Source organism: Marmota marmota, unplaced genomic scaffold (genome assembly GCF_001458135.2).
Source record: "Marmota marmota marmota unplaced genomic scaffold, marMar, whole genome shotgun sequence".
Taxonomy (NCBI): domain Eukaryota; kingdom Metazoa; phylum Chordata; class Mammalia; order Rodentia; family Sciuridae; genus Marmota; species Marmota marmota.
In genome coordinates this window covers 4,669,048-4,696,631 of record NW_025999880.1, presented here as the reverse complement: position 1 = coordinate 4,696,631, position 27,584 = coordinate 4,669,048, and the positions used below count along the sequence as shown (strand labels likewise).

The 27,584-nt window shown below is 49.0% G+C and overlaps 2 protein-coding genes across 18 annotated transcripts in view; both read right to left on the bottom strand.

The window, feature by feature from the left end:
• The window catches only part of Mtmr4 (myotubularin related protein 4), a 26,537-nt gene extending 12,708 nt beyond the window's left edge, over positions 1–13,829 (bottom strand). The window contains exons 1-16 of one of the 8 annotated variants that reach the window (XM_015495414.2): positions 13,447–13,567; positions 12,667–12,779; positions 12,259–12,296; positions 7,976–8,065; positions 7,505–7,621; positions 6,858–6,940; positions 5,031–5,191; positions 4,819–4,915; positions 4,409–4,522; positions 3,383–3,579; positions 3,098–3,226; positions 2,455–2,566; positions 1,771–1,966; positions 1,385–1,570; positions 1,136–1,306; positions 831–985 (exon numbers count right to left, since the gene is read on the bottom strand). In XM_015495414.2, coding sequence (XP_015350900.1) covers positions 831–985; positions 1,136–1,306; positions 1,385–1,570; positions 1,771–1,966; positions 2,455–2,566; positions 3,098–3,226; positions 3,383–3,579; positions 4,409–4,522; positions 4,819–4,915; positions 5,031–5,191; positions 6,858–6,940; positions 7,505–7,621; positions 7,976–8,065; positions 12,259–12,296; position 12,667 — 1,847 coding nt within the window. In that variant the 5' untranslated portion in view covers positions 12,668–12,779; positions 13,447–13,567. Of the gene's footprint in view, positions 1–830; positions 986–1,135; positions 1,307–1,384; positions 1,571–1,770; positions 1,967–2,454; positions 2,567–3,097; positions 3,227–3,382; positions 3,580–4,408; positions 4,523–4,818; positions 4,916–5,030; positions 5,192–6,857; positions 6,941–7,504; positions 7,622–7,975; positions 8,066–10,057; positions 10,336–12,258; positions 12,297–12,666; positions 12,780–13,157; positions 13,177–13,241; positions 13,261–13,446; positions 13,582–13,720 lie in introns of those variants that run through there. The other 7 variants (XM_048788218.1, XM_015495415.2, XM_048788222.1 and 4 more) reach the window with 7 other exon arrangements.
• Positions 4,353–27,584, bottom strand: LOC107150397 (septin-4). 10 transcript variants are annotated; one of them, XM_048788225.1, is made up of 13 exons: positions 24,490–24,673; positions 22,171–22,467; positions 21,722–21,815; positions 21,168–21,254; positions 20,524–20,647; positions 16,910–17,044; positions 16,679–16,796; positions 16,483–16,584; positions 16,197–16,293; positions 15,942–16,104; positions 15,695–15,794; positions 8,615–8,620; positions 4,353–4,364 (listed from the first exon to the last, which is right to left on the bottom strand). In XM_048788225.1, exons 1-13 carry the CDS (start codon positions 24,547–24,549, stop codon positions 4,362–4,364), a joined length of 1,386 nt encoding a protein of 461 aa, XP_048644182.1. In that variant the 5' UTR covers positions 24,550–24,673; the 3' UTR covers positions 4,353–4,361. The 10 variants fall into 10 exon arrangements, with proteins under 10 accessions (XP_048644182.1, XP_048644181.1, XP_048644186.1 ...); XM_048788229.1 differs by having other exon boundaries at positions 4,354–4,364; positions 15,695–15,741; XM_048788224.1 differs by lacking the exon at positions 8,615–8,620 and having other exon boundaries at positions 15,676–15,794.

The window sequence follows — 27,584 nt, the reverse complement described above, 5'->3', positions numbered from 1 at the left end:
TGCAAAAAAGGAAGAGATAAAGAGAGATAAACAACTGGAAGTGTTTGACAATAGACATCAGTGGGGACAAGTATCAGGAGCAAGTACTTTTGTTATCTCTTTTATTTATTTATTTTTTTTTTAGTTATCGGCGGACACAACATCTTTGTTTTTGGTATGTGGTGCTGAGGATCGAACCCGGGCCGCACGCATGCCAGGCGAGCACGCTACCGCTTGAGCCACATCCCCAGCCCCTGTTATCTCTTTTTATATTGTTTGACTTTTTAAAAATAAGAAATAAGAAACAAGGATTGCTTTTATAATTAAACAGCCTCCATCCCTCTTTCCCACAAAAATTCAACCAGAAAATTTATTTAATTTCTTGTTTTAATTTCTGGCCTGTTTCTGAGGGAGTAAAGGCCATCTCCCTGCTGGAAACCCATTTCCCCAAGAGTCAGATGCTTCTGGAAGCTAAAAACATTGTAAAGGTAAAGGTTACTAAGATAGCAAGCTTCCCATGCCTTGTATTAAGTGAACAAAAATCAACACCGTCCCCACAAATCTTCATGAAGTAGTCCTTTCTTTTTCATTCTCCTCTCCCTTGCTTGGGTATGTCACATGGGGTGATAGCAGCCCCAGGAAAGAAGGTAACCAACCTTATCGTAAGAGAAGACCTTGAAAACACACAGAGTGTATCCCAGGCTAGCCATGAGTCTATACCCATGTTTCCTCTTTAACTGATTCAAGAAGTTGCTTTTAAATAGCTCATTAAAAAAAGAAAAATGACTTTTAGGCAAGATAGGAATCAGTTACTACTTTTCTGGTAGAGAGAGAACAAGGGCTTTTCTCACCTGTCCAGAGAGCGGCCAGAAAACTCCTGGCTCTGGGCCACTGGGGAAAGGTAAAGATCCATATTCTCTTCTCCAAGTGTGCACGGAGATGATGCAGGCAGATAAACAGCTGTCCAGAGGTGAAGGGCTCGCACATGACAAACAGGATGCAGGACCTAGGGAGTGGCCCGATATTAGCGTTTTGTAAGATATTCCTGGTCCCTTCTCCTTCCCTAAGCCTTTGGCTCTCTGTTCTCCCCTCTGACTCAGCCTCTTCACCCTACTGATTTCTAAGTTGCATTCACAGGAAAATGGCTCGGACTTACCATCTCTGAGCCGGGTGTATACAGGAAGTTATGAAAGTTCTTATTGCCAGCTCGCAGGAGCGCCCACACAGAGCATGTTCGCTTGTAGATATTGCGCTTCTCTCGCTCACAGGGGTTGTTCGCCAGGAATGTGCCATAGAGACAAGAGTACGTGTGCTGTACCAGTTTTACCTAGAGAGCCAAGACAGCTTAACCTGGGGGCCTCAAGATGCCATTCCCCCCACCCTGGTTACAGGCGTTAGGACTTACCAGGAATGCTTCATTAAATTCAAACACACAGGGGAACTGCTTAAGCAACTGATGAACAGAATCGAGCCACTGGAGGAACACAGGGCATTGTTCGTTTTGGTCCTCTGCATTCTCCTGGTGGCCACAGCGGTCTCCAAACTTGTGCCCAAAATCCAGCCAGTCAGACTCCACTAACACTTGGAAGCCCTGCAAAGGAAATAGTCCAAGCATGGGGTCTCTCTGGAAAGGCTATTGTGCTACTTCCCAGAGGACTGCCCAAAGCAAGGAGCTGGTGCCTTCAAAGAAGAACAGGACTGAACTAACGTCCTCTATCAAAAGATTCCCAAGACAGTTCCTCAGAACCTACCACCATCCCTCCTCCCTTATACCCAACCCCCTCTCAATACCTCCAATGTCCTGTAATACGGGTCCAGTAATATTTTGGCCAGGGCTACAATCTGCGGTGTCCGGTCCCAGCCGTCAGAGCAGTGCACCAGCACAGGCCGGCCTTCCCGGTCTACTGTATTAGCCACCAGCACAGCTGCTTTTAGCATCACTGACAAGTGCTGCAGCCATTTGGTACTTTCCAGTGCTGACAACCAGCTATGCAAGAACAGAAATCAAGCCCATCACTAGGGGTAATAGGGCTATCCACCACTCACAGACAGTTCAACCCAACAAAATCCCCAGTAAGAGCTGGAACCCAGAGGACCACCCATGGCCTTTTTGCTAAAAGTACCTAGCAAGAAGGTAGGGAAGATAGGACCTGAGGCAGAAAGAAGCCTCTTAGAATCTAAAAAGGAATTAGAAAGCATGACAAACACATTTAGCCACTTTCTCTCCCCAGTTCTCTATGTTCTTTGAGTAGGACAACTGATCTAAACAAAAAGAATCCAATGTCCTGTGACGGTGCCAAAGTATTGGCTGAGAAGTAGTATTCTTGGAACTGGTCCACTGTACCCAGTTCCACCTAGGCTCTGAGGTCTCCTGTACCTCCAAATATCCCATCTCCTCAAAATCCTCCAAGAACAAAAAGTACTGAGTAAAGAATGAGACTGGAGGGATTTGCAATCACAGCAGGGAACACCTACTTGCTGGGATCTGGCATTTGGCTACACACAGCTCGGAGGTACTGGAAGCTGTTCCGGATGGCATGGATGTTGGCCATTCCCATAAACACGACCTCACAGTTGGGATAGTACTCTGTAGACATGAGAGGAGAGTGAAGCATAAAAGCAGATCCTGGAAATAGGCACCCAGGCATCCAGGTCAAAAGCAGTTCTAGTGGACAAACATCCCCAGCAGTGAAGAACACTCCAGATGGGAACCAAATATACTCTTGAAATCTGAATCAACTTTTATCTCTGGATTCTCTGGTGCTATATAGTACTAGTAATATTAATGACAGTAATACTAGTAAGAATGACAACATCTAGTAAATTCTCAAATTTAATAGCTTTTATTAAAAATCTAGTAGCTTCTCTGTGCAACTAATTTTTATATATGCAGCCTCTAATCACCCTAAAAACTTTGCAAGGTACATATTATCCCCATTTTACAGGTGATAAAATAAAACTTGATGAAGAACTTCAACACAACTATAGTAAATGGCAGAGTCCTAGTTCTAAGCAATTTTGTTTGTTTCTTTCCACTCCACAAGTTGCCCCCAAACCACATCTTTACCAAAGACCCCAAAACACAGGGTGCCTGCAGACATTGGGGTAACAGCAATACCTTCGCATTCACAACCTCCACCCTTGGCACGGTTAGCCACTGCTGCTGTGTAGGATCTCGCATCCAGGATCAGTAGCTTTTGAGGGGCTGCTGTGCTCTCCACCCCAGAACACGCAGTCAGAGAGGAATCTAAATACACATAAGGAAGAAGACTTAGGGTCAGCTAGACATCCAGCCTCACTCAGACTCTGGTACTCACTCTCAGAAGAGAGCAATGTGCAACTAGAAAACTACCCATCTCACACCCCAAAGCCTTCCTGGGGTCTAGTAACACCTATGCCTTACCAAAGTCAGTGTCACACGCCTCACTGGCATCATTATTCCCAGTGCTCAGAGGGCCCCCACTGGCCCTTGTCCCTGGGTCCAGGGCACAGGCTTTGGCAATGGACGTGACCAGGTACTCATCATCAGCATTCCGCCAGCCCCACCAACTGATCTCAGGCTGGCTGCAGCGGGCAATGGCAGCCCCATTGCGAAGGTGTCTGACAAAACAGAAAAAAAAAAAAAAAAACATAATGCTCTTGGCATTCAATCCTCCAAAAGCCTACCACAGAGACCTCAAGGGTGCAAACCCAGGTCTCCAGAGCCAGCAGGGGCTACCAACTCATCTGGCCATGATAATAGCAACCAAAAGCTTTAACATCTCTAGAGAGCTTTACAGTTTACAAAGTGCTATCACACACATTTTCTCAAATGGGCTCTGTATTCCCAAGATGACCTTGACTCATCAAACCTGCACCAGGTACAGACATACAGCAAGAGAACAAGATCTGAGCCAAGAACATGAACAATTCTAAGCCTGATTACTACCTGTTTCACTCTATTTTAGTACAATGTTCTTGTGCAAGGGCCAGTAAACTTTTTCAGTAAAAATCCAGACAATTTTTGGCTTTGTAGGTCACAACCAGTCTGTTGTTATTCTTCTTTATGTTGTTTTAAATAACACTTTAAAGAATGTAAAAGCCATTCACAGCTCACAGGCTGTACATGAAACAGGCTGTAGGACAGATTTGGTCCACAGGCCAGTTTGCAACTCCTGTATTAATGCAATACTTTACACACACACACACGCACATGCATGCACATACATACACATTCTCTCTCAAAAATAAGTAAATAAATAAATAAAGTGAATAAATCCCCAAAAGACTTATCCTTAGAAGAAAAAATAAGGCAATTCTTATTTTTAAATTATTTCCGTCACTTCTCCAAAGCGTATCCATTCCCAGCAGGCTGCCAAAAACCTCAGATTTTGTCTCTTTCCCTACTGAGTAAAAAAAAGCCTCCATTTTCCATCTCCCACTATCTCACCTGTACACAACCACAGGGATGCGCTTCCAGGAACGGAAAGAAGCCACATTCTCTAGCTCTTTATCTGTGATCCATACAGGAACCAGCAGCTTCTGGGGGTAACTGGGGCATAATCTGAGAAGAGACCAGAGGAGATTATTGAATTGGTCTATGTTGGGCTGAGGTTGTAGCTCAGTGGTAGAGCACTTGCCTTGCACACGTGAGGTGCTGGGTTCGATCCTCAGCACCACATAAAAAAATAAACAAAATTATTAAAACAAATCACCCTTGATGATATATGAATTGGTCTATGTGATAACAAGACCCAGAGGATTTTTTTGTATGGGAAGAGGGATCAGGAACCCTCCTATCTCACAGACCCAGGAGCTGTGCCACCCCCTGCTTTGGTTCCCCCACCCCTGCCCTCTCACTTGTAGTTGCTGTTGATATGTGAGACTCTCCAAACATTCTGCAGGTCAAAGCCCATCCTGACAAGCTCCGCCTCCTGCCGACATCGTATGTGATCTCCTGCAACACAGTCCCCACAGTCTGTCAGCTTCCCAGAGTGCGAACGTCCAGGGGTGGAGGAGTTTCAAGAATTGAGGGATAAGAAGCAGCCTCCCAAAGATAGCACCTCACTCACCTGGCTGACACAGATGGGTATGCTGGTCCTCCTCAGTCAACCCCAGGCACCAGGCATGGTAGGCAAAGGCAAAGAGGTCCTCAGGTTTGGCAGGTCTTGCTGTGGCCCGGCTTAGCCTTGTGAGCCACTCTTGGCACTGCTTGAAAGTGGAGAAGTGGCACCTGCAGGGCAAGGGAAGAGGCAAGGGACAGATGTGCCCTGGGGGAGGGACAAGGGACACTGACCTGAACTCAAGAGAAGCTGTCTCTTGTGACAATTCCCAAGAACTTCTGTGTTTGAGACATACTTATCTCCTCTGGTGAGTCCCTACGTCAAATCTAGAAATTACCACATGGCCCTGAATCTCTGCACTCCCTGTTCCTACCCTACCAGTCAGTGCTATTTCCCATGACTCCCTAACACAAGCCTTCTGCTTCAGGCAGGACATCCTGTTCACATCACTCCTGCCTCCTTGTTCTTTCTCTTCTTCTGCTTGATAATGCCTCGTCTCTGCCTGTCTCTACTGACACTTTGAACATGGTTTTAGTGCCACTCCTTCCTTGAGTCCTTCCTAGCCTATCCTCTTCCAGATTCCTTCTTCTCTTTCATATTAAGCACCTGGAATATGGCTTTCCATAGCATACTGCTACATGTTAAGTCTTCCTTCAGCAACCAAACTTTAGCTTCTGTGAGGCAAAGGGCAAGGTGGATTCTTTCTGAATCTGCTCCAGATTTGAGCATATGGCAGGCCCTAAACCAGGCATCCTTCTAATACTCCTTGTAGCCATCTCAGTCACTTTTTTCTCCCATGATCCAATCTTTCAGCAAATCCTGTTACCTCTTCCTTTAAAATACACACAGAATCTGATGACCTCTCCGCATTTTGGCTGCCACCACCCCAGTTGGGACGCTACCATCTCTTGCCTAAGTAACTGCAGTAACTTCCTAACTCACTTCCCAGTTTCTACCTTGATTTGTCCCTGTTCTTTTCCATCTAGTCTCAATACAGCAACTAGATGATTCCAAAAAACATTATTCAGATCACATCACTCCTTAGCTCAAAATCCACTAGGGGTTTTCCAATTCTCTCAAAGTAGAAGCCAGTCATTGGGACTCTCTGCTTTGCTCTCAGACCTTATATTCCACCATCATCACCTCCATGCACTCCACTCCAGACCACTGTAGCCTGCCGTTGTTCTTGAAGTGTGCAGGCACAGGTATACACCCACCTCAGAGCCTTCGCAATCACTTTCTTCTGTCTGGCATACTCTTCCCTCAAATATCCACACATTCACTTTCTTCAGGTCTTGATTCAAGTCACCTTTTCTGATCACTTGTTTAAAGCTATAGTCTTCATCCCCATAGCACTCCATGCTCCTTCCTTGCTTTATTTTTTTCCTTTATAGTTATCATTTATGCCAGAATCTCCCCACTGGAATATAAGCTCCATAAGGAAAAAAAAATTTATCTACTTGCTTTCTGTTGTATCTTTACTCCCTAAGATAGACTGGTCTGAAGTATTCAATAAGCGTATGTTAAATGAATAAACAGATGAATCAACAATAATGTGGAGTGCTCTGTACCAGGTATTATCCTAGTTGCTTTTATGTGCATTATCTCATTTAATCCTCATGATGACTCCATGAGCTAAATATTATCCCTATTTTTTCAGATCAAGACACTATAGGTCAGTAAACTGACCTTCCCAACTGAGAACAGTTTTTACCTTTTCCTCCAATGGGGAAAATAAAATAGTATCTTTCCTCTCTTGCTCAAAAGAAACTTGCAGCAGAGATGTCTGCACAAGACTAGGGTGAGGGGACCTAAGTAAGGTCCCATTGTTCTCACCTCACCACTTTGGAGTCCTTGCAGGCAATGTGCAATTGGAACATATCACGGCTCTCCACGCTGTCAATCATCCGGAGAGGTACCTTCAGAGGAAGGACAAACTGAGGTTCAGATCCCTCACCTCAGCACCACTCCTCAACCCGACTCTGTCCCAGATGCTGATGTATCATTGGAAGTAAGAAAACTGGCATTTATTGAGAAACTGTTAAGCGCCTTGTAACTATGCTGGATCCTTGACATATCTGGCCCCAATTCACAATTATAATAATCCTGCAAGGCAGATATTTTCACCCTATATTGTAAGGAGAAAAATCAAGGTGAGTTAGAAGATTTGTCCAAGGTCACACAGCTGGTAAGTGGCAGTACAGGAAAAGAGCTCAGGTTTAGCTAACCCCAAAGCCTGCACCTTGCCAACAATGCCACTGTGCTCCTTCGAAGAACCAGCAAGAGTAAAACAAAGGGGGGAAAGAAAGAATGAGCCTGAGAGACAGAAAAATAGACTTACAACTAGGAGAAAGAGGATAGTGACAAAGAGAAGGAACCCCAACTTGTTTTGGAGAAATGATCAGGTACAACATTAGAACAATATCATGTTGAACCTCACAGGGAGTTAAACTTGGATGTGGGAAAACAAGACAAGAACTTACGTTGATGACAGAGTCCTTGAACTTGATATGCAGCCGGTAGTTAGAGATGGCAATGAGGGCATCGGCTGCCCGGCCCAGGAACTCCACTCCCTCTCCCTGAAGCACTGTGAAGGGTACCTGCCAAGGGGCAGAGGAACCCTCAGTCCATAATTGTGTTGCCCCTCATTCTCCTCTGTAGTCCCTGCTCTGTAGAATCTTCTGTGGCAAAACTGGACCAAGGCAGCAAAGGAGAATCCTCTCCACAGTCAATACCAAGTAACCGCTGCACAGGAAAGCTGCCTTTCCTTCTCTGAGGTCAAAGGCTCCATAATGTACACACAGACCCCTCAACACCACCCTATGACATCCCTTCAGAGAGCTGGAAGCCAGAGCTTCAGTATTAGAACCTCTTGGAGATTTTGAGTGGGAAGAGAGGGTATGTTTTAACGAGTTAGAGAGCCCTACCCATCTAAGCCTCTAATTCCTCCTTACCTGAAGATTTTCCTCCTCCTTCACCAGTTCCTTGGGAGGGAACAGATCCTTGGCTTGGATATACTCCAGGCTGGGAGGCCCCTCCTCACCCTGTTGGAAGGCCAGAGCCGTGAGTTGCCAGGCTCAATTTGTCCCTTCAGGCTCATTCATTCCCCTCCTCCCACTAATAAATCTACAGCCCCCCACACAAACACACACACTTGCTTCTCTCTTATTTCTTCCTTTTCTTTTTTTGGGGGTAGGGTGAGGGACTGAACCCCAGGTTGCTTTACCACTGAGCTATATCCTCAGCCCTTTTGTTTTTTTTTTTTTTTTTTTAATTTTTTTTTTTTAATATTTATTTTTTAGTATTTGGCGGACACAACATCTTTGTTTGTATGTGGTGCTGAGGATCGAACCCGGGCCGCACGCATGCCAGGTGAGCGCGCTACCGCTTGAGCCACATCCCCAGCCCAGCCCTTTTGTTTTTTGAGACAGGGTCTCACTAAGTTGCTGAAACCAGCCTCGAGCTTGTGATCCTCCTGCCTCAGCCTCCTGAATCACTGGGATTACAAGCATGTGCCACAGTGCCTGGCTTTTCTCATTTTTTTCCCCTTCTTCTTCTAATGCCACTGGAGATTGAACCCAAAGGCACCCTACCACGAGCTACATCCTGAGACCTTTTTATTTTTTATATTGAGACAGGAGTCTCACTAAATTACCCAGGCTAACTTTGAACTTGTGATCTCCCTGCCTCAGCCTTCTGAGTAGCTGGGATTACAGGCAAGCACCACTGCATCCAGCTCCCACACATGCTTCCAAAAGGTTCTGACCATCCAAGGAGAGAAAGGAGACCTGGCTTAGTTGGAGGTGGGAAAGGGTAATATAGAGGGGGTACTCAAGCCTAGTAAGCATAACTGGAGAGTGAGGGAAGCCAAGGAGGAACTCTCCTGTGGAATCAAAATTTCAAATGAAAGAGGGCAGAAAACCACAGGGGGGAGGGGGACTAATGTAAGGATCAGACTAGGAGTGGGAAAGTGCTGTTCTGAGGAAAAGGAGCCAGGTGTGGCAGCTAACCTACAGCCACTGATGCGCTAACCTGGTGGGTGAAGGAGACAAAGAGGAACAGGTTGGGGGGATTCAGTGGCAAGCCTCTAGAGGGCCTTCAAGGAGCTTTCAAAAGGAGGATATGTTTTGGAGCTGAGTTTATCTTCCTGTTAGGCCCACACTGCTATCAAGCCCCCACTACCTGCCAAGAACCTGCCCAGCTTGCTGCTCTGAGGGGAATTCCTGAGGTATACCCATAGCAAGCAGAAGTCACTCCCCTCCTAACCACCAGGGAGGAGAAAAGAGGGGATCCACTACCTGGAGGAAGAAGACCCAAGGACAGCCAGGGGAGAGAAAGAAAGAAGGCCTGGCAGACACCCACGGGGAGGGGGTGTGTGTGGTGTGTGTGTATGGGAACATCTGAGAGGACAGATGGGGGAAGCTGAGAAGGAGCATTAGCCAGAGGGGAGGAGGGGAAGACTGGGAATGATGCAGAGGTACAGAGCCCTGCAGTGGCAAGGGAAGATGGAGAAAAGAGAGGTTGTCTGGGGGACAGTGAAGGAGAAAAGAATGGCATGTCAGGTGAAGGATAGGATTATGGAAGGGGGAGGGGACTGGAACCCAGGAGGCAGCTTGCAAACATCCTGTGCTCCCTGACCAGCCCCCTAACATCCCACACAGCCTACTAGCCACATCCCACATCCCAAGCAAGGATGCAGCGGGTGGGACCAAGATGGAGAGGCGGAGGTAAAAGGATGTACCCCTGTAGGGCGGGGCCTGGAAATCTGCAGTCAAGGGCAGTGGCTGCAAGACCAGAATGGGCCATAGAATTTCTATCCTAGGCCTTCGATAAACCCCAGCATCCAAAAATTGAAGCAAGTCCAACAAAGAAAAGAGCTAACCCTTCTCCCAATTCCCCAAACGTCCAGGTCGGGCCAGGGGCCTGAGGAAGGGGCAGGGTTGAAAATTAATATCCCAAAGGCTGGACCTGGGCGGGGCTGCAAGTGCAGCAATCGTTGGAGCCCCCCGGACGCCGCAGGCAGGGCTAACACTTACGAAGCAGCTAAGCATGGAGCAAGAGACACGGACGGTCAGGCTCATGGTCGCGGGCGGTCTGGGCCAGCGCACATGTCCCCGGAGCCGCTGCGCTGCCCGCCAGGCCTGGGCGCCCGCCGCATCCCGGCTGCGGGGCCTGACAGGTGCAGCAGAGGCGGCCAGGAGTGAGCGGCTGGCGGCGGGGAACCGGCTAGGCTCCCGCGCGCCTCTCCCCTCCTGTCCACAATGGAGCGGGCCCAGCTCCGCCCTCCAGCACCAGCGCGGAAGGGAGGGGAGCAAGGCAAAGGGAGAGCCCCGGGATGGCGCCCGGAAGGCGGAGGCAGGGCGGGGCTGCTGTGCGGGGCCCGCCCCCACCCAAGCTCCTCCCTTTCCATAACCGCGTGGGAGGGCAACCCAGGGCATTCTGGAGTCCCAGCTGAGCTACCGCCCAAGGCTGCCTGGGAGGTAGAAGCAAGCCCGCCTCCACCTTTTCATTTCAACCCACTCCTCTTTTATCATACAAGCTTCTCTCCGTCCTCCCCTCCTCCCTAGGTTCCCCCAGCGCCAGCTCTGGATCCCAAGATGGACCTCACCGGGTATCTCCATCCCATGCCCTTTCCATCCAGTTAAGTGCTTGTTCCTTCCCTCCAAAACTACCACCCACCATACCAGGTCCATCAGTGTCATCCTCCAATCCCCTGACCTCAAAAAATTCTTTTGGTTCCTTTAGAATGGACCCTACTCTAGTGCCAAGTTCGACATTCATAGTCCTGAAAGGAAGTCCTTTATGTTTTTGTTTTTTTTTTATTTCATGGCCCTGCTCAACCCTACTCCTTCGACTCCATATCTCCCTTGTTTCACATCCTCTGATCTCTGGAAAGAAAATCATTCTTGGAGAAAAAATTTCTTAGTCTGGGAAAAAGAAGAACTGGCATTACGGACCACAGAAGCTATACAGAAACAAAACTTGAAGCCCAGGGGTAGGGCTGGAAAAAATTGGGTAAAGGTCCAAAGAATAACAAGTAATAAGGGACTCAGTATCACCAAGAGTCAGAAGGAGACGGCTGGAACCCCAACCTTTCTGTGTCTAGTAAATTTCAGAAAGTAGGGCTTTTGTTGTGGAGGAGGGGACAAACAGGAGAAAATCTGACATTTTAAGCATCTACTTATGAGTCAAGCTGTTTCAAACATTACCTCACTAAAACCTTTCAAACCTATAAGAAGTAAGCCTTATCCTGTTTTTCAAGTGAGACTTCAGGCCTAGAGAAAAAGTATGTAATTAATCTAAAATAGGTTTGCTGAGAAGAGACCAGACCAATATTTCATCCATCATAGATCCACATGTCTGTGGAAGGAAGGGAAGAAGGAGGGAGTCCTCTCACCATCTGAATGTATTAACTGTCCCTAAGCATAGGGGACATCTGAAAGAAACTGAAGAGATGCAGTCAGGTTGAGGGCCTGGTCTGGCCTAGTACTCCTTTCTCATCTCACTGCTTCCTCCTCCTAGGTCTCAGGATATAAGGAGTACCCTGAACTTGGAGTGAAAGAAGAGCAGGTGCAGTTAATGGTAAATTTACAGGACTAAACCCCTAGTGATTCATCATATTTTGGGTATCTTCAGGATGCCTTCCTACTATACATTCAGCCAGCTGTTGCCTACAGTGGCTTAGCAGCAGCACTTAAGAGCTAAAAAAGCCCATGATTTTGGTAGAGTCACTTGACACAACACCCACAATATTCAAGGGGGCCCACCAGAAGTCCAAGGGTTTTAAATATAGAAGGTATGGCTTTTTAGACTGGAACACAGACATTTACTAGAGACTCAAGAAAAGTAAGAGGAGAGCTGTTATGAAAGGCTAAGGAAGTCAGTGGTATATAGATAGTAAGGGGAAGGAATGACTTAGAACATGCAGAAAAAGACTTCTAGATATTTCTCATCCCAGTGTTTTATACTGCTTGATGCTTTTCAATCTAAAAAACCCTGAGTTGGTGGTATAGCTCAGTGGTAGAGAACCTGCCTAGCATGGACAAGGCCCTCAAAAAAAGGTGGGGGAGGAAAAGAAAAAACAAGAAACCCTAATTTACCTCCAGTGCATATGAACATGTTTAGGAGCTGAATAAAGTAGCTTGGAGCTCAAAGTCCAAGAGAGGTGGGGTGGCTTCACAGAAACAGACACAAGGGTTACAGAAAACAATGATTTGAGGAAAGAAAGAGTACTCACCATTCTACCGTGGTGAGGGTCCTGGCTGACTGCTGTCACTATAAGGAAACAGAAGAATGTAAGAGTAAATAGCACCATTGATGTCACCATAGAATCAACAAAACCCACACATCTACCCCTAAATCTCTCTTCAACTCTTATTTTCCTCCCTTACAGAGGATCCAGCCTTTCACAAGTCACTATACCAGACAGAAACAAGGGGAGCTACATGGAAAGAAAGCAACAAGTGATCCTGCAGGGTGTGAAGTCAGTCACAAAGTTCTGGAAGTGTCATCCAGACTTATTCAGCAGAACTCAAGAGTCCTGACTCCCAGACCAAGAAGTAGAACACTCCAACCCCTGTTCTTTGCAAGAGAACAGAAGAAATGCCAACTCTGAAGACACAAAAGATGTCCAATTAAGACTCACTTTTGGCCCTAGTGGGGGAATCCACAAGACTGTTCTGCCAGTCTGAGTCTGGGAGTAGCACCCACTTGACCTCCAGAGTCCAGAGCAGAGGACAAGAGGGAATGGGCCACCACCTGTGATAAGAGAGCAATAGGGCTGGACAAGTCCTGCTGAGTGTACTTAACATCAAGTGAGGTGGAATCTATGGGGTAAAAGACCACAATCTGGGCAAAATCAGGCCAGTCGGGCCTTGGAGTCAGCATCTGTCTAGTGGGTCCAAGTAACGGGGATTTCAAGATGAGGCCTCCTAAACCCACTTAAGGAACCAGGTCCGCTGACTCCTTTTTGCCTGCTATACTCAAGGGCAATGCAGCAGAGTTCCGCAAAAGGCTGCAAGGATAAAAGCCTCCACCTGCGGTCCTGCCTGCCTCGGGGATCACAGTATTCTCTTCCCCAGCCCACCCTCCCTCATGGGGGAGCCCGCAAACGGCAAGCCAGAGGTGCTGCCTCACCGCCCACTGGCACGCAGCCTCAGAGGAACGGAGAGAGACAAGGGGAAACAAGGACCAAGCCTAGAAAGCCCAGGGCTTCCAGACCTACGGAATAAGGTCCCCAGAGACAGGCCAGGCTGGCAGGGGATTCCAGGTGCCCAGGTTCTAGAGGCGGAGCCTAAAGACTCGGAGGCGGAGCCCGGAATGACAGAAGGCGGGACTCAAGAAAGCCAGTGGGGGCCGGGGCGGGGCCCCGGCAAGACGTGGTCCCAGTTTCCAGGCTGGCAGTGCACAGGGCACAGTGACTCACCCAGGCGGTGTCCGCCCGACCCTCCAAGGCAAAGCTCTCACGACTTCCGTCTCCCGCAGCTGCTGAGGCCGCGCAGCTCGAACCCCACCACGGTGCCCCTTTACCCAACCAATCGCATCTCTGGCCTGTGCCCGCCCTGGCCAATGGCCATGCCAAGTCCCGCCCTGCCCCCACCACGCAGCCGCCGCCCTCACTCTACATTCCCCTCATTGGTCAAATGGGCAGACGCCTTCCTAGCCTTTAACCTATCAGATGCCCAAAGATGAGACTGTACCTGGAGGGAGGAGGCGCGGCGCCGGAGTTCAGACGCGACCAATGGGAAATCACAGCGCGTCCCTGCGGCAGCCAATGAGAAAGCAGTAATACAGAGCTCCTGACTCCTCAGAGGGCCGGAAGTGGGAGCGGCTTGTCGCCTACCGGTAGCGCAAATGGGGGCGGTGCCTTGTAGTCACTTCCGGTGACGACCCCGCCCTAGGGGTATCTCTGAAATATATCCCCGGTGGCTCCTCATTATGTCCAATCTTGTTTGGGTTTCGATGCGATTATCCAGTCCCAAAGCTGAAATGGGGGGGGGGGGGGAAAGCGGGCTCGAGAGTGGGAAGGGCTGAAAGCCTGAAGCTCGGTCTGGATCTTCTCCGACTGGTGGCTCTGGTTTTTCCCTTTTCCTCTGTCTTGACAGGTTCCTCCAAAACTTGTGCCGCCAGTCCTGAGTCAGATCTCTTACCCGAGAGATAGGAAAACTGGATCTGAGACAGCCACTAACTAGCTGCGGCCTCTTGTCCATAAAGGAAGAGGGCAACAGGGCATTCACAAGTACCTAACTCCGCTCCCTTGGGAACCCAGAGCAGTCAAGAAGGACGGAAGGTGGCCGCTGGAGGTCGCCGTGGCCTCGCGATACCACCAACAGAAATGGAGAACTGTTGATGCAGATTGCCAACAAAAATCCTCAACTCTGGAGTGGGCTTTGAATGTATAACACCAGGCCACCGGGCTAAAATATCTCCAAACGTCTTTGTTTACAGAGCATTGCAAACCCCCTCCCCTCCAGTATTGGGGATCAAAACCAGGAAACCATCAGAGCTCTCAAGACAGGTCTTGTGGTCCTCCTGCCTCAGCCTCCGGAGTAGCTGGGATAACAGACGTGGCAACGGTTGCTCCCACCTAGAGCATTGGAACTTTTATTACAGTAAGTTCCAGTAAGACACGAACCTTATTTGTGTCCAATACTTTAACTCCAGGGTCTAGAACAGTGACTGTGGCCGAGCAGATGCTTAGTTTTTGAGTACTGAACTCCTCCAGGACAATGATGGTGCTTTTATTCACTCCCAGCATTTATTATAGTATTTGGTGACTACAGGGCCTTCAGCATTTGTTCAGTGCTTTATCATAGGCTTCCTAGAGCTTAATTCTGCATGTCCCTTTTTCCAAGATGGGGGGAAATAGGAAGTCAGGAGGTTGAGTGCAGTTTATACCTTATGTTTTCCCAAGGGCTGGTATCAAATCCAAAACTGCTATAGAATTGAGGTTACTGTATATAAGAAAGATACAGGCAGGCCCAGGCCCCAGATAGTACAGTAGGATAGATTTGATCATTAAGATGAAGAAGTCAGGCTATATTTTAAGCAGGGATTGAAATGGGAAAGGGAAATTTTCCCCTCTTCCTTCCCTACTACAAGCCACCAGCATCCCCCTCCATCAGGCTTTCATACTGGGTCCTAGGATCTTGGTTTCCGAGAGGTGGTAAAGATGCAGACAGGGATACCAGAAGCCACATATAGATTTATTAAACTTTATTTCCTCTGAGTCTCTGGGGAGTCAGCAGGGATGTAAGGCGAAGTGGCAGTAGCTGCAGGAGCCTGAGCAGAGCTGGTGCTGGGAGGGCTGGCATGAGCATAAAGAAATTTAAATATCCAGGACTGAAATCCAGTTAATGGGTCTCCTTCATCTGTCTTTGGATCTTGTGTAGCATCTCCTGCATCCGCCGCAGCTGGAATAGGCAGATGCATCAAAATGGGGCCTTCTGGAGAGTCCCATGGTATTGGGGAAGTGTCCCCAAGTTTTAATCCTTTGAGTCAGGGCCTTGGTAGCTAGGACATATGATGGAAACTGGGCAGAACCACCAATCAATGTCCCAAATATGCACCAGAGCCAGGAATCTTTCTTTTCCCAAACCAAGAGATACTGAGGTTTATGATTAAACAGGGGACTTCCCAGCCTGTCGACCCCTACCACCTCACACTGCTCTCACCTCTTCATCTTTCTCTCGGATTAGCTTCTCGGTTTCTGGATCCGTCCCTGGTGGAACAGCAGGGATGGGGAAATCGGTACCACTCTCACGAGTCAGTTTGCTAAGGGGAAGGGGAAAGGAGGGCTGGTAAGGCTAGGGGATCCCAGCACCAACTTAGGTTGAGCCCAGGGCCTGTAGAGGAATAAAGGAGGGGCTTGGTCTCATCCAAGGCTGCATTTGGGATCCCCCTGCTGGCTTCCAGTCATACTTGCGATTCCGTTCCTTCACCACCAGGCGGGTCATGCTCTGGATGCACTGTGCCCGGTAGTTCTCATAATGTGTCTCCCTGGTCACATCCTTCAGGTCCTGCATGTGGGTGCGCACCAGCATTGTCCTCAGCTTCACAAAGTCACAGTGCCCTGGGTTTTCCACTGCATAGCAAGGCTAGGAGTCAGCCAGGGGCATGCATAGGGGAGAGATACTAAGTGAAGGAAATACCTTGGTCCCAAGCTCAGTGCTTTACCTTCTACAATGCCCCAGGGGTACAGTCGGCCCCGAACTCGTCGCCCTCTGGCCTCTACCACAGTGTTGCTGCCAATTACCGCAAAGGGAATGCTTTCCTGAAAGAATTAGGGGAGAACCCCCTGTTCTCACCTGTTCCTTTCTACCTCTATCTTCATCTTCTCTGCTTCACTGTAGGAAGCCAGGGTCCTCCTCCTCCCCAGGAGCCTGTCCTTATATAGAAGTCTACTCTCCTCTTCTGCCCAAGAAAAAAAAGATGGAAAAGGGATGCCCTGGGATAGCCCCACCTTTAGGGCTTGGTCCTGTAATTTGAAGTCCTCATCCTCATCAGAGTCACAATCTGGGAACTGGTAGATCTTGATTCCAAAGTGCTCAATCTCCTCACGGATCTGGCAAATAGATGAGGAGCCCACAGTTCTGGGGACAGCATCTTTTCTAGAAGCCCACCTGCTTCCCTCCCCACCCACCACCAGCTTCCCTCACTTTGCGTTTCTTGCGGTCCACTTCAGGAGGTGTCAGTGTGTCCGCCTTAGCCAAGATAGGCACGATGTTGACCCTCTGATGCAGGGCCTTCATGAATTCAACATCCAATGGCCGGAGCCTGGGGAACAGGAATCTGTGACCACCTGCTAGTGGCAGCCCTGCCCCTGATGCTCTTGGCCTGTTCCCTTGGCAGCACCCAGCGGTGCCAGGAGCCTCAGGCTTGGACCATACCCGTGGCCGTAGGGCGAGATGAAGTACAGGCAGCAGTGCACCCTGTTGTCTTGGATGTTCTTGCGGTTCAGGCCACTCTCATCTCGGAAATACTGCTCAAACTGCTGATCGATGTATTCTGCCACAGGCCTCCAGCTGGGGCAGGGACAGACAAGCAGAGAAACTGTGGGAGTGGGGGCTGCCTAATGAGCTCTGGGATTGCAAAGAAGTAACCCTTTCCCCGAGTAGTGTTTTCAAGATATTATTATTCTTTGGTTTGCCTTACTATACCTTCAGAGAGACTCCAGAGTGGGACAGGTGTGTATTTCACATGTCCTGATAGAAAATTTTATTGAGTATATAGGCAGAGTTCAATAAATACTAGTTTGATGAGAGAAAAGGGTGCGGGTGACCCAACAAAGCCGTAAGAACAGTAAGATGCTGGAGGCAAACACCAACTGGAAGCCAGGGAAGTCCTACGTCAGGCTAAACCCAGCCTCAGAGCCTTTGCTCATATGGTTCCCAGTCTTTCCTCCACCTCTCCAAACCTGCTCCATCCTTAGAGGCTCTATCCAAGAACCACCTCTTCCATGAAGGCTCTTTTAACTATACCAATGCACACTGCTTTCCCCTCCACTACACAGCTATATATTTACACACAATGATATTTCCATCAGTTTTAGATCCCACAGATTATGGCAGTCCCCAAGAGATTATAAAGGAGCTGAAAAATTGCCATCATATTATAGCACCAACGCATTACTCATGTGTTTGTGGTGATGCTGGTATAAACAAACCTACTGTGCTACTTAATAACAATATTGACTCTGTTACTGATTTATATATTTATTATACTATGCTTTTTATCATTATTTTAGTGTATGCCTTCTATTTATTAAAAAAAAAAAAAGACAGGGAATACAGCTCCTGGGAATACAGGTAGGATGCCTGTGCAATGCTCTGAGTTTGATCCCAGCACAAAACAAGAGTTTGCTATAAAAAAAAGTTGCTGTGTAATGCCTCATAGATTCATGTTTTTAACATTGCTTGATTGCATCAGGAGGTCACATTGAGTGATCGACATATCACCTAGGTTCATGTAAGTATGTCCCATGATGTCTGCACAATGATAAAATTACCTGATGGACACATTTCTAAGAAATGTATGTCCATAATAAAGTAATGCATGACTACATAAATATTTTTAAGAATTTCAGTTTTGGCCTTCTATTATCTAGTGTAATTCTTACTCTCTGTACAGGTAGATATTATGCATTTTGACCATTGTCATTCTCATTTTATATATAAAAAAATTAAATCCAAAGCAGCTAGGAGACTTGCTCCAGATCAGTTGGCTAGTAAATCCTCTACCCACCTGAGTCCCTGGCTTTCTGACTCCTAGATCAGTGTTTGCCATTATACATTGGCCTGACCCATTTACTGACTTTCATCTGATAGATACCTATGTTAGAGAACTGCTCCCCCATCTCAATCTTCCACCACTACCTACTAGACTGTACACATCTCAGGCACAGGGACCATTCATATTTGTTCTGCATTTCTTAAAATGTTCAACACAGGCTAGGCACCTAGCATGTGTTTCATAAATTCCTACTGATTGATTAAATGAGTTTATTAAGGTGCACTATAGGGCTTGGGCTATAGCTCAGTGGCAGAGCGTTTGCCTAGCATCTGTGAGGCACTGGGTTCAATCCTTAGCACCACATAAAAACAAACAAAATAAAGGCATTCTGTCCTACAAGAACAAAAAAAAATTTAAGTTACACTATAAACTGTGATATGGAGATTTTATTATTATTGCAATTGAAGTTATTACTAATATTATCATGGAAGGTAAATAGACTAAAGGAGAAAGCAGTACTTGCTACAGTAAGAAGCAGGTACTGGTTGGTACTAGAATTTCAAGACAAGTGGTTTGCTGAGACATACTGCTAGAGTGGGAAGGGTGACGACAATATGGAAATCACTTCACCCCACCAGGAATAAGACCATGTCCCATGAAGTAGCTTAGTGCTGTGGAAAAATATAAGAAATAGCTTTCCCCCAAGGCTTATGAAGTTGAAAAGGAATTGGTTAGCTGGGCTTAAAGTAATGATATGTAGTGATGAAGCACATAATGGGGGGTTCACAGCACAGAAAGGTCTACTAGAGTCCGATTAGTCTGTGAGGTGTGTGACCTGTGTAGTCACATAGGGACCTGCACTTAGAAGGGTTGATTTGATGTTCTGCTGTTACTATCTTGAAATCCTTAATAATTTTGAACAACAGGCCCTATAATTGGTCCTTCGATTATCATTACAAAATTTGGTGAGTATGAGTAGCCCTTTACAGTTTCCAATGCACAGGCATCATTCTGGGATGATTTTCAGATCAACTGGTTAAGGTGATAAGGGAAGGTATTTTTCTATTTTTAAAATTTCTTTAGTTATAGGTGGACATGATGTCTTTATTTTACTTTATGTGGTACTGAGGATCGAACCCAGTGATTCACACATGCTAGACGCACGCTCTGCCTCTGAGCCCCAGCCTCAGCCCTTAATTTTTAATTTTTTAAAAAAACTTTTTGCAGATCAATCCCCACTGAACCCTGGTGTGCTTTACCATTGAGCTACATCCCCTGCCCTTTTTATTTTGAGATAGGTTCTCACTAAGTTGCTCTGGCTGGCCTTGAACTTGCAATCTTCCTGCTTCCATTTCCTGAGTAGCTGGGATTATAGGGGTACATCACTGTACCAAGAAAGACTAGTATTTTCCAACTTTAAGAAATAAGAATGCTGGGCTGGGGATGTGGCTCAAGCGGTAGCACGCTCGCCTGGCATGCGTGCGGCCCGGGTTCGATCCTCAGAACCACATACAAACAAAGATGTTGTGTCTGCCGAAAACTAAAAAATAAATATTTAAAAAAAAAAAGAAATAAGAATGCAGCCATGCTCAAGATCATGCAAGATTTGAACTGTGAGTCTAGGGCTCCAAGTACCACCTGCCTAACTTTGTTAAAGGTACCACCTTTTCTTTCTTTCTTTCTTTTTTAATTATTCTCATCTACTCACGTACATCTGACCATTACCTCAGCTTCTCTCCAGTTCATTAAAAAAATAGCTAGGAATGGTGAAGTGTGCATACATGTGTGCATGTGTGTGTGTGTGTGTGACAAAACTACCTTTTCTTCTGGCAGAGAACCTGGAGGGTGCCTGGTAAACAAAGTTCTACCCATTTATTTTCTGTTGCCTCTCCTTCCCTTCAGCCCTCCCTCCATGCTCCTCCATACCCCTTTCAACAAGACCTTGCATCTAAAAGAAATGGATGTTTATTGAGCACCCACTGTGTCAGGCCCTGTGCTTCATGTTTACTTTTTTTGAGGCTCTTCTTTTTATCTTCTTTTTCCACCGCCATTATAGAATTATAGGTCAGAGTTGAATGTTAGAAATCATCTATTCCAACCCTTTCCCTCTCATTTTATAGAGAAGAAGACAGTTATCCAGTAAGGGGAGTGATATGCTTAAGGTCACAAAACCCTCCCTCTCCTGACAGGTACAGCTATGTGTGCACCTGTGTGTGTTTGCGAAGTTAGTGATGGGTCAGGGGCAGCTGGGGTTGTTTTTGGTTAGACATACCACTCTGTGTTGTTGACTGCATCCCCAAAACCTGGTGTGTCCACAATGGTAAGCCGCAGCCTCACACCCTTCTCTTCTATATCCACTGCATGCTTAGTGATCTCCACGGTTTGCATGATCCGTTCTGAAGAAGGGGGACACTGAGGCAAGGGCAAGGGCAAGGGCAGGGACCTGCCCAGTCAGCACAAACTACCCACCCCAGTCAGCTTTGCTGCCCAGACTGCCTCATCTACTTTGCCCCCCTTCCCACCCACAGGCTGCCTGAGGGCCTGTTCTCTGGGAACCAGCAAGGAGCACATTTCCCAACACAGGAAATGCCGGTGGCTGTTGGCTCTGGCCCCAGCCTTTTCTCTGCTCCCGGCCTTTTTGGATTCCTGGAATCCTTTGGGGGTCAGATTCTCATTCAAAGAGCAGGATTCTGATCCCTGCCCTGCTTCAGCACCCAAATCTTTAGGGAGCTGGTTGGTGGGATGCCAGGCCAGACAGGACTTTGGAGGGATGTTGTCAATCTCTCTAGGAGGTCATGGTTTCCGGCATGCTGGGAAGGGCCCCATTCCCTCATCCCCACCCCCCGACTCTGTAGTGACTTTAACATCCCAAGACAGGTCTCTCTGCCTGTCTTTACGCTCCTCTCTTTTCCTTACCTTCAGCACTGAGGAGTTTCCGGTCCCGGTATAGATCAGTGAGGAAGAGACTATTGACAAGAGTGGATTTACCCAGGCCAGACTCTCCTGACAGGAGAGAGGACAGAGGCACCAAATCAGAAGGTAAGATCTGTAGCCAAAGGGCAGCTCCACTGGATCAAGGTTTGGTGGGAAAACTGTTTTCTTATCAATTAGGACTAGACTAACCAAACCATGGCATTTTAGAGCTACAAGGAAGCAGAGATCAGCTCATCCAGCTGTCTCATTGGAATGAAGAGAGGCAACAGACTGCCCAAGGTCACACAGAAGGAGCCTACACTACAACTCTTGAACTACTTCATTCCCCCCAACATATACATATTTTTGGCCACCAAAGACTCCTAGCTATTTTGCAAAGACTCAGGCATTTGCTGCTTGCTCCTTCTTCCTTACCCATGCCCCTTTATCTGTCTATCTCTCTCTCCCTGTCAAACACACACACACACACACACACACACATACACACTCCCCACCTAAAAACATCCCTTGCCCAACCCATCCCTGCCCTTTTCTACCTGCCACCATGAGGGTAAAGTCAAAGCCTTTCTTCACAGACTTTCGGTGGACTTGGTTGGGGAGGGTTGCAAAGCCCACATACTCCTTGTCATCCTAGTGGACAGGAAGGCAGAATGCATCAGGGTGAGAGACAAGAGGGGCCCTAGCACCCAGCACCAGTCTTTTCTTTCTTTCTTCTAGATCTTTCCCCAGCCTTAAAGGAGCAGTGCCAGACTCTTTTGAGTTCTCATCAGAAGCCACCAGCTGGGCCTCCTGCCCTTGCTGATACTACGTTTCCAGTGCTCTTGGGGGCAGACAAGAGTGGAGTTGGGACTGACACAGGACAGAAAGAGATCCCAGGTGCATACATACACACATACATGCACATAAACCCCAAGGCTGTCTGCCCGCTTCCTGGGTCTTCCTATACCCACCCACTGAAAGGCAAAGGCAGGGCTGAAGTCTCTACCTCAGAGGAATCATAGGGATCAAGCCTGCCCCATGGGCTGCGGGGCCGGGTGCAGGGGCTGAGAGGGGCTGGGGCACAGAAGTACTGCTGGCTGTCAGAGGACTGGGGCCACAAGGGGGGTCTGAACTCCAGGTCATCATCATAGAAGTCTGGGGCCTGGGGCCTTGGCTCCGGGATTTGGGGCCTGGACACCCTGGTTCTGGCCTCCGGTGAGTGGCAGCGCTCGCTTCCTGGGAAGTCCTTCACGAACTTGCTCAGTTCTGCATCATCCGTGGTGTCCTCCAGGAAATGCTTGATCTGGAGGACGTGGGTTGGAGGTAGTGGGGTGGGGAGATGGAGTAGGTGGGAGGTGGCAGGAGGGAACCGGAAGGGAAGAACAAGGAAGAAGGCAGACATAGGAGGTGAGAAGGAGAGGGGAGAGGCACTCATGGTTAGAAGGGAAAGAACTTGGCAGCCAGGCCAGAGGATGTGCTCACCATCCCCCTTACCTTCTCACCAGTATCCTCAAGCTAAGACATGGGGAAGGGCCCCAGGGTCCAGGAGGATCCCTAGGCAGCCTCCAAAGCCCTGCTCTCCAGTTTTGGAGCTCCGTCTCAGCAGGATGTTTGTTGAGGCTGCCCTTTCTGGGGGTCTGGACAAGCCAGGATCCAGGGACTGTCCCACAGGCCAGGAAGTTAAATTGAATAAGAGGGAGAACAGCGTGGCTGAGGACTCAAGGTGAGTACAGGGAGTCAGAAGGCTAGGGGCACAGGGAATTAGGACAGAAAGAAAGGAGCTGCCTCCCAAGCAGGTCAAGAACCAGCAGGAGGTTCTGTGTCTGTCACTGCTAGTCAGCAAGCTGGGAAAACCCAGGTAAGGATTCTACCCTGGGTTCTCACTCTCCAGGGTTCAGTGCCCAGAGTTCAATCCTGCTGACCCTACTCTTACTCCAGATGCAAAACCACACCAGAATCTGGCCCTGGACCCCAGGAGAGAAGAAAAAACCTACCAGTGGATGCTGAGTATGGACAGAGGGCAGCCAGGAGGGACCAAATGAGAGGTTGGGAGGACACTGGAAGAGCCTGGAAGGAGGCTGGACCTCCAAGACTGCTGACGGCCCCCAAATGAGAGGAACATCTAGGGAAACCCCTCAGTAGTCACAGTGTGGTGGTAGGCAGAGAATGGAGTGGCTCCTCTATAGAAGCCAGTTCCACTCCACCCCCAGCTTGGGAGATGGGCAGCTCCCCCTCAGCTCTAGACCCTATATCTTCCCCTCTCTCCTTTGGGGGTCAACATCCTTTGTGGAGTGCCTGGCAGTGCTGGGCTCAGCTCTGCCTCACAACACCCACGTGCCACCCCCAGACAATGAACAACGGCCGGCTGCAGAAGCTGACTCACCCTCTGGGGGTTGGCCAAGCCAAGGGGGCTACCCTGGACCACTGTGGAGTCTCAGGCAAAGTGAAGGAGATAAGATGGTCAGAGTCTTCCTGCATAGCTCCATTTTACAAAGGGATGAAATGAAAGAGGCAGATGTGCACACTGTCAGTTTATGCCAGAGGGAAAGGACTAGGAAAGGGAAGCTAGAAGGAAAAGTCTCCTAAGAGTTACTTTCAGGCGTCACCTCTCATCCCCATACCTGCTTATAACAAACTTCGGAGCTTGCCTGGACAGAAGGGAGGGAAGAGACCCTTTAGCCTGAAACTAGAACTGGCATGTGGAGGTTTAGTGATCACAAGAGGCAATCCTAAGGCAGGCCTGATATTTGTGAGATCCGTTGGGTTAACTATACAACCCCTTTTATGCTTATTGGTCTCGCATAATGATTTAATTGTGTCCCTTTTCACTCTCAAAATTATCCCAGCTTGGACAATTAATGATACAGCAAAGAGAAGGAATGGGGCTTGAGGGATAGCATGTCCTGTTGTCTGGCAGCTAATGAGTCTGAGGAATTCCAGGAAACGTCGTCTTTCTACACAACCCCACAGTGCCCTAGCAGTTGGTCTGGGGATTGGCTAAGGATGGGAGAGAGAACTCTGCTCAGGGGGCACTGAGCAGAGGGGCAACAGGAAAGGGAAAAGGGAAGGTGCTGATGGAGAGCCCTGTCCCCCCACAATCTTCCAGCAGAGACACCAGGAACTCGGCACTGTCCTTTCTGACAGCCCTGGCTATGCATCAGCATGGAGGAAGCCAAAGGGCTCTAGCCAAAGAGTCACAACACTAGGATCCTCACCTCCCATCTGTTCATACCCCCCAACTCTGCCACTGACTTTGAGCACCACTCCCAGTTAAGGCAGGGGGAAGTCAAGTCAGGTCCACCCAACTCCCAGAGCAGCATCTTACCCCAGCTTCAGTCCCATCCTCAGGGACAGAATTCCCTTGCCATCCCAGTGAACGGTCCATGCCCCACACTTCAGACTCCCTGTGAGCAAGCTCTAGGTCTAATTTTATCTCCCAGGCAAAGTTCCTCACACACAGAAACAGCCTTGTCTTGATGCTCTTGTTGTCATCTGGCTTCCGGACTTGCTCCTTTCCCTTTTTCTTTGACCTCCCTCTGTCTCTGGCAGGGGCCAAAAAAGCCTGTGGAATGTCCTACCCCACTCCCTCCTCCTCCTCCCCTTCCCTTGGCTCCCACCCTCCAAGGGCAGCTCAGCTGCAGCAGGATCACTTGGTTCCTCTGCAGTCCCCTCCTCCTCTGATTGGCTGCCCCATGACGCCTGCTCGCTGACTGCCCTGGTGGGCACAGCACCAACCTCCCAAGTCTATCTGCAGCACAGACTCTTGATCCACTTGGCCTCTTCTGTTAACCCCCAAGGACCCTGATGCTTGCCTGAAGACTATGAACTGTCCCCAAGGTGACCTGACCCATCAGTACATCCAGGACAGTCACCCAGGAAACCTATTCCCAACTCCATCCCCCATCTCTCACCTTAAGCAGTGCTGAAGTAGGGTAGGATATCCAATGATCCTCTGAGTATAAGTTCCAGGGGTCTTCCCAAGTGTCCCTTTGTTTTCTCCCAGCAGGAGAAACTGCTATCCCACTGTCTTAGAAAATGTGCTCCTAGATTTGCCTGCAGAGAATCCCAGCCACAGAAGCAGCTTGGCTCCAGGGACTCTGACCACCCTAGTATACCTGACCTCTTACTCAGGAGGATGGGTATCAATTCTATCATCCCATCATTCTCACAAAATCAATGAGAGAACTGCTAGCACTTGGTCTCTGAGGGGCATGGGTTCAAGCATATGGGAAACTGAATTCCAGAGGCTCAAGAGCTGCCATTTAGGTGGGAGATGAATTGAGGGGTCTGGCTGGCAGTGTACAAATGGAGCACTCTACTAGGAGTCAGAAGGCCAGTGTTTCTGGTTGGGCTGGAAACACCCCCTTGTGAGTCTTAATAGTGTCTTTAATTTCAGGGTCTTAATGTCCAACTGTGAATGGCCCTTCCTTGCCTCCCAGGGAGACTGGGGAGAGAAATCACTCTGAGATACCTCAAGCTGCTTTGAACCTGAGAGAAGTAGTACTCAAGTCACAGTATAGTCATTAATGTTGATCTGTCATTCTTTTCACATGCAAATGTAAATTCCCTGGGGCTGCTGGGCTGGGGAGTTCTCTACACTGATTCCCAAAGCAGCTAGGACACCAACCTCCTTTCACAAGGAGACCCTCATAGAGGACTGTGGCCTGACATGAACCAGTAGTCAGCCTAAGGACTTGGCTGGCTTAAGGATAGGGGCCTGAGACTGGAGACTTTGTTGGTGGTGGTGTCTCTAATTAGAAAAGAACAGGGTGGCCTCAGCCAAACTGAAAGCACCAAGACCTTAGCTGAACTGAACTTGGTGTGTAACAGAAAAAGTCCCTCTGGTCCCTGCTGGGCTTGGCACTGGGGATAAACAGTGTCTCCCCAGGCTTCTATCCCTGGAACAATCAGCCTGTCCACCCCCCAGTGGGGAAAAGGAGTGGGGGCCAGGATCAGGACAGGCACCACTTAGCCTTTCCAAGGAACCCTCTTTGGGGAAGGTTATAGGGTCACCAAGACTTCCTGGCCAAGACTTGGGCCTACGCCTGGACACAGCTTGAGAGACAAGAGCCCAAAAGGTTGGCCTTTCTAAACCTGAAAGCTTCTGATTCCACAGGATGCAGGGAGTTTCCCTCTAGCGGCTGCCCTCAGCCAACATCCTGCCCCACAGGGTGGTCAAGAATCCTCTCCTGGGCTGGGGATATGGCTCAAGTGGTAGTGCGCTCGCCTGGCATGCGTGCGGCCCGGGTTCGATCCTCAGCACCACATACAAACAAAGATGTTGTGTCCGCCGAAAACTAAAAACAATAAATATTAAAACAGAAAAAAAAAAAAAAAAGAATCCTCTCCTGCTGTAAACAGCTTGTGCCTCCCAAAGCAGAGGGCAAAGACTGGGAGGCTTCCAGACTGGGAAAGATGGATGTGGCCTGGAGGCCCAGACACCCATAGGCTGTGTTTGTGGCAGGTTCTGGCAACAATGGCAAGAAAAGAGCTGGCATCCTCACAACCAAGCATCAAAAACCTCCTACCTGGGAATCTCTAAGAAGGCTGGCTGGGGTTACTGCTTCTCTTCCCACTACAGGCAGGTGGCAGGAATGAGTCCCCGCCAACCCCCACACACTGCAGAAGGACCTAGTTGGGGAGTTGGGGGGGGTGGTAGGTGCAGCAGAGGAAGCTTCCCCACTGTTCCTGTCTGGGAGGCAAATGATACAGCTGATCCCACCCCACTGGATGGTGGGGTGGGCTTTCCTCTCAGGTGTTCAGGTGTTTCTTTAAGAAAGGGGCTGCCAGGTTTTGGAAAGGAGGGACCAAGAGTCTCACCATCCCTTTTAGGATGCTGGCAGTTTTGTGGATCTCCTCTATGTTTTCCAAAGGAAGTTGGTGCTAGCTTCTGCGCTCCCGGTAGGTGAGTGAGGAAGGATCATCTAGGTAACAGATGACTCAGGCAAGGGCGGAGACCCTCACCACCCTCATCGCTGACGCGCCTTCCCCAGAACAACATGCTGGTCTCTACCGCGGGCACCTCCCACAACACAGACCCACCCCTTCCTCCAAGACCAAGGGCAACTCGTCGGGGGTCGCGGCCTGTTCGGTAGCTGCTTGGCTTGGGGGGAGAAACTTGGGAACGGCGACGCAGCGCCACCAGCTAACAGTGCCTGCCCGAGCCTGGAGCTGGCGACAGCTCCTCTCGCCCTGCATAGCCGGGGCTGCAGCGCCGCGGGTCTCCTCGGAGCCGCCCGGGAGCGGCGGGCCCTGAGCGCCCTGGCCCTGCCCTGCACCCGCCGGTCTTACCATGGCTGCAGCCCGGGCCGGGCCGGCTCCGCCTGGACAGCGCCCGAGCGACCCGCGGCTAGAGCTGAGCGCGGACCTCACCGCACCGCCTGCCCCCACTCGCCTCCCGGAGTCCCGACCGCTTGGGGC

What these genes read in the sequence shown, in the direction of transcription:
- LOC107150397 (XM_015495408.2), bottom strand. Translation starts at nt 24,549, where the DNA reads ATGGACCGTTCACTGGGATGGCAAGGGAATTCTGTCCCTGAGGATGGG. An exon ending in GAAACTCCTCAGTGCTGAAG is followed by an intron (nt 20,648 to 21,167) that starts GTAAGGAAAAGA and finishes CCCCTTCTTCAG; the next exon opens with AACGGATCATGCAAACCGTG. An exon ending in TCCGAGAGAAAGATGAAGAG is followed by an intron (nt 15,434 to 15,694) that starts GTGAGAGCAGTG and finishes TGCCTATTCCAG; the next exon opens with CTGCGGCGGATGCAGGAGAT.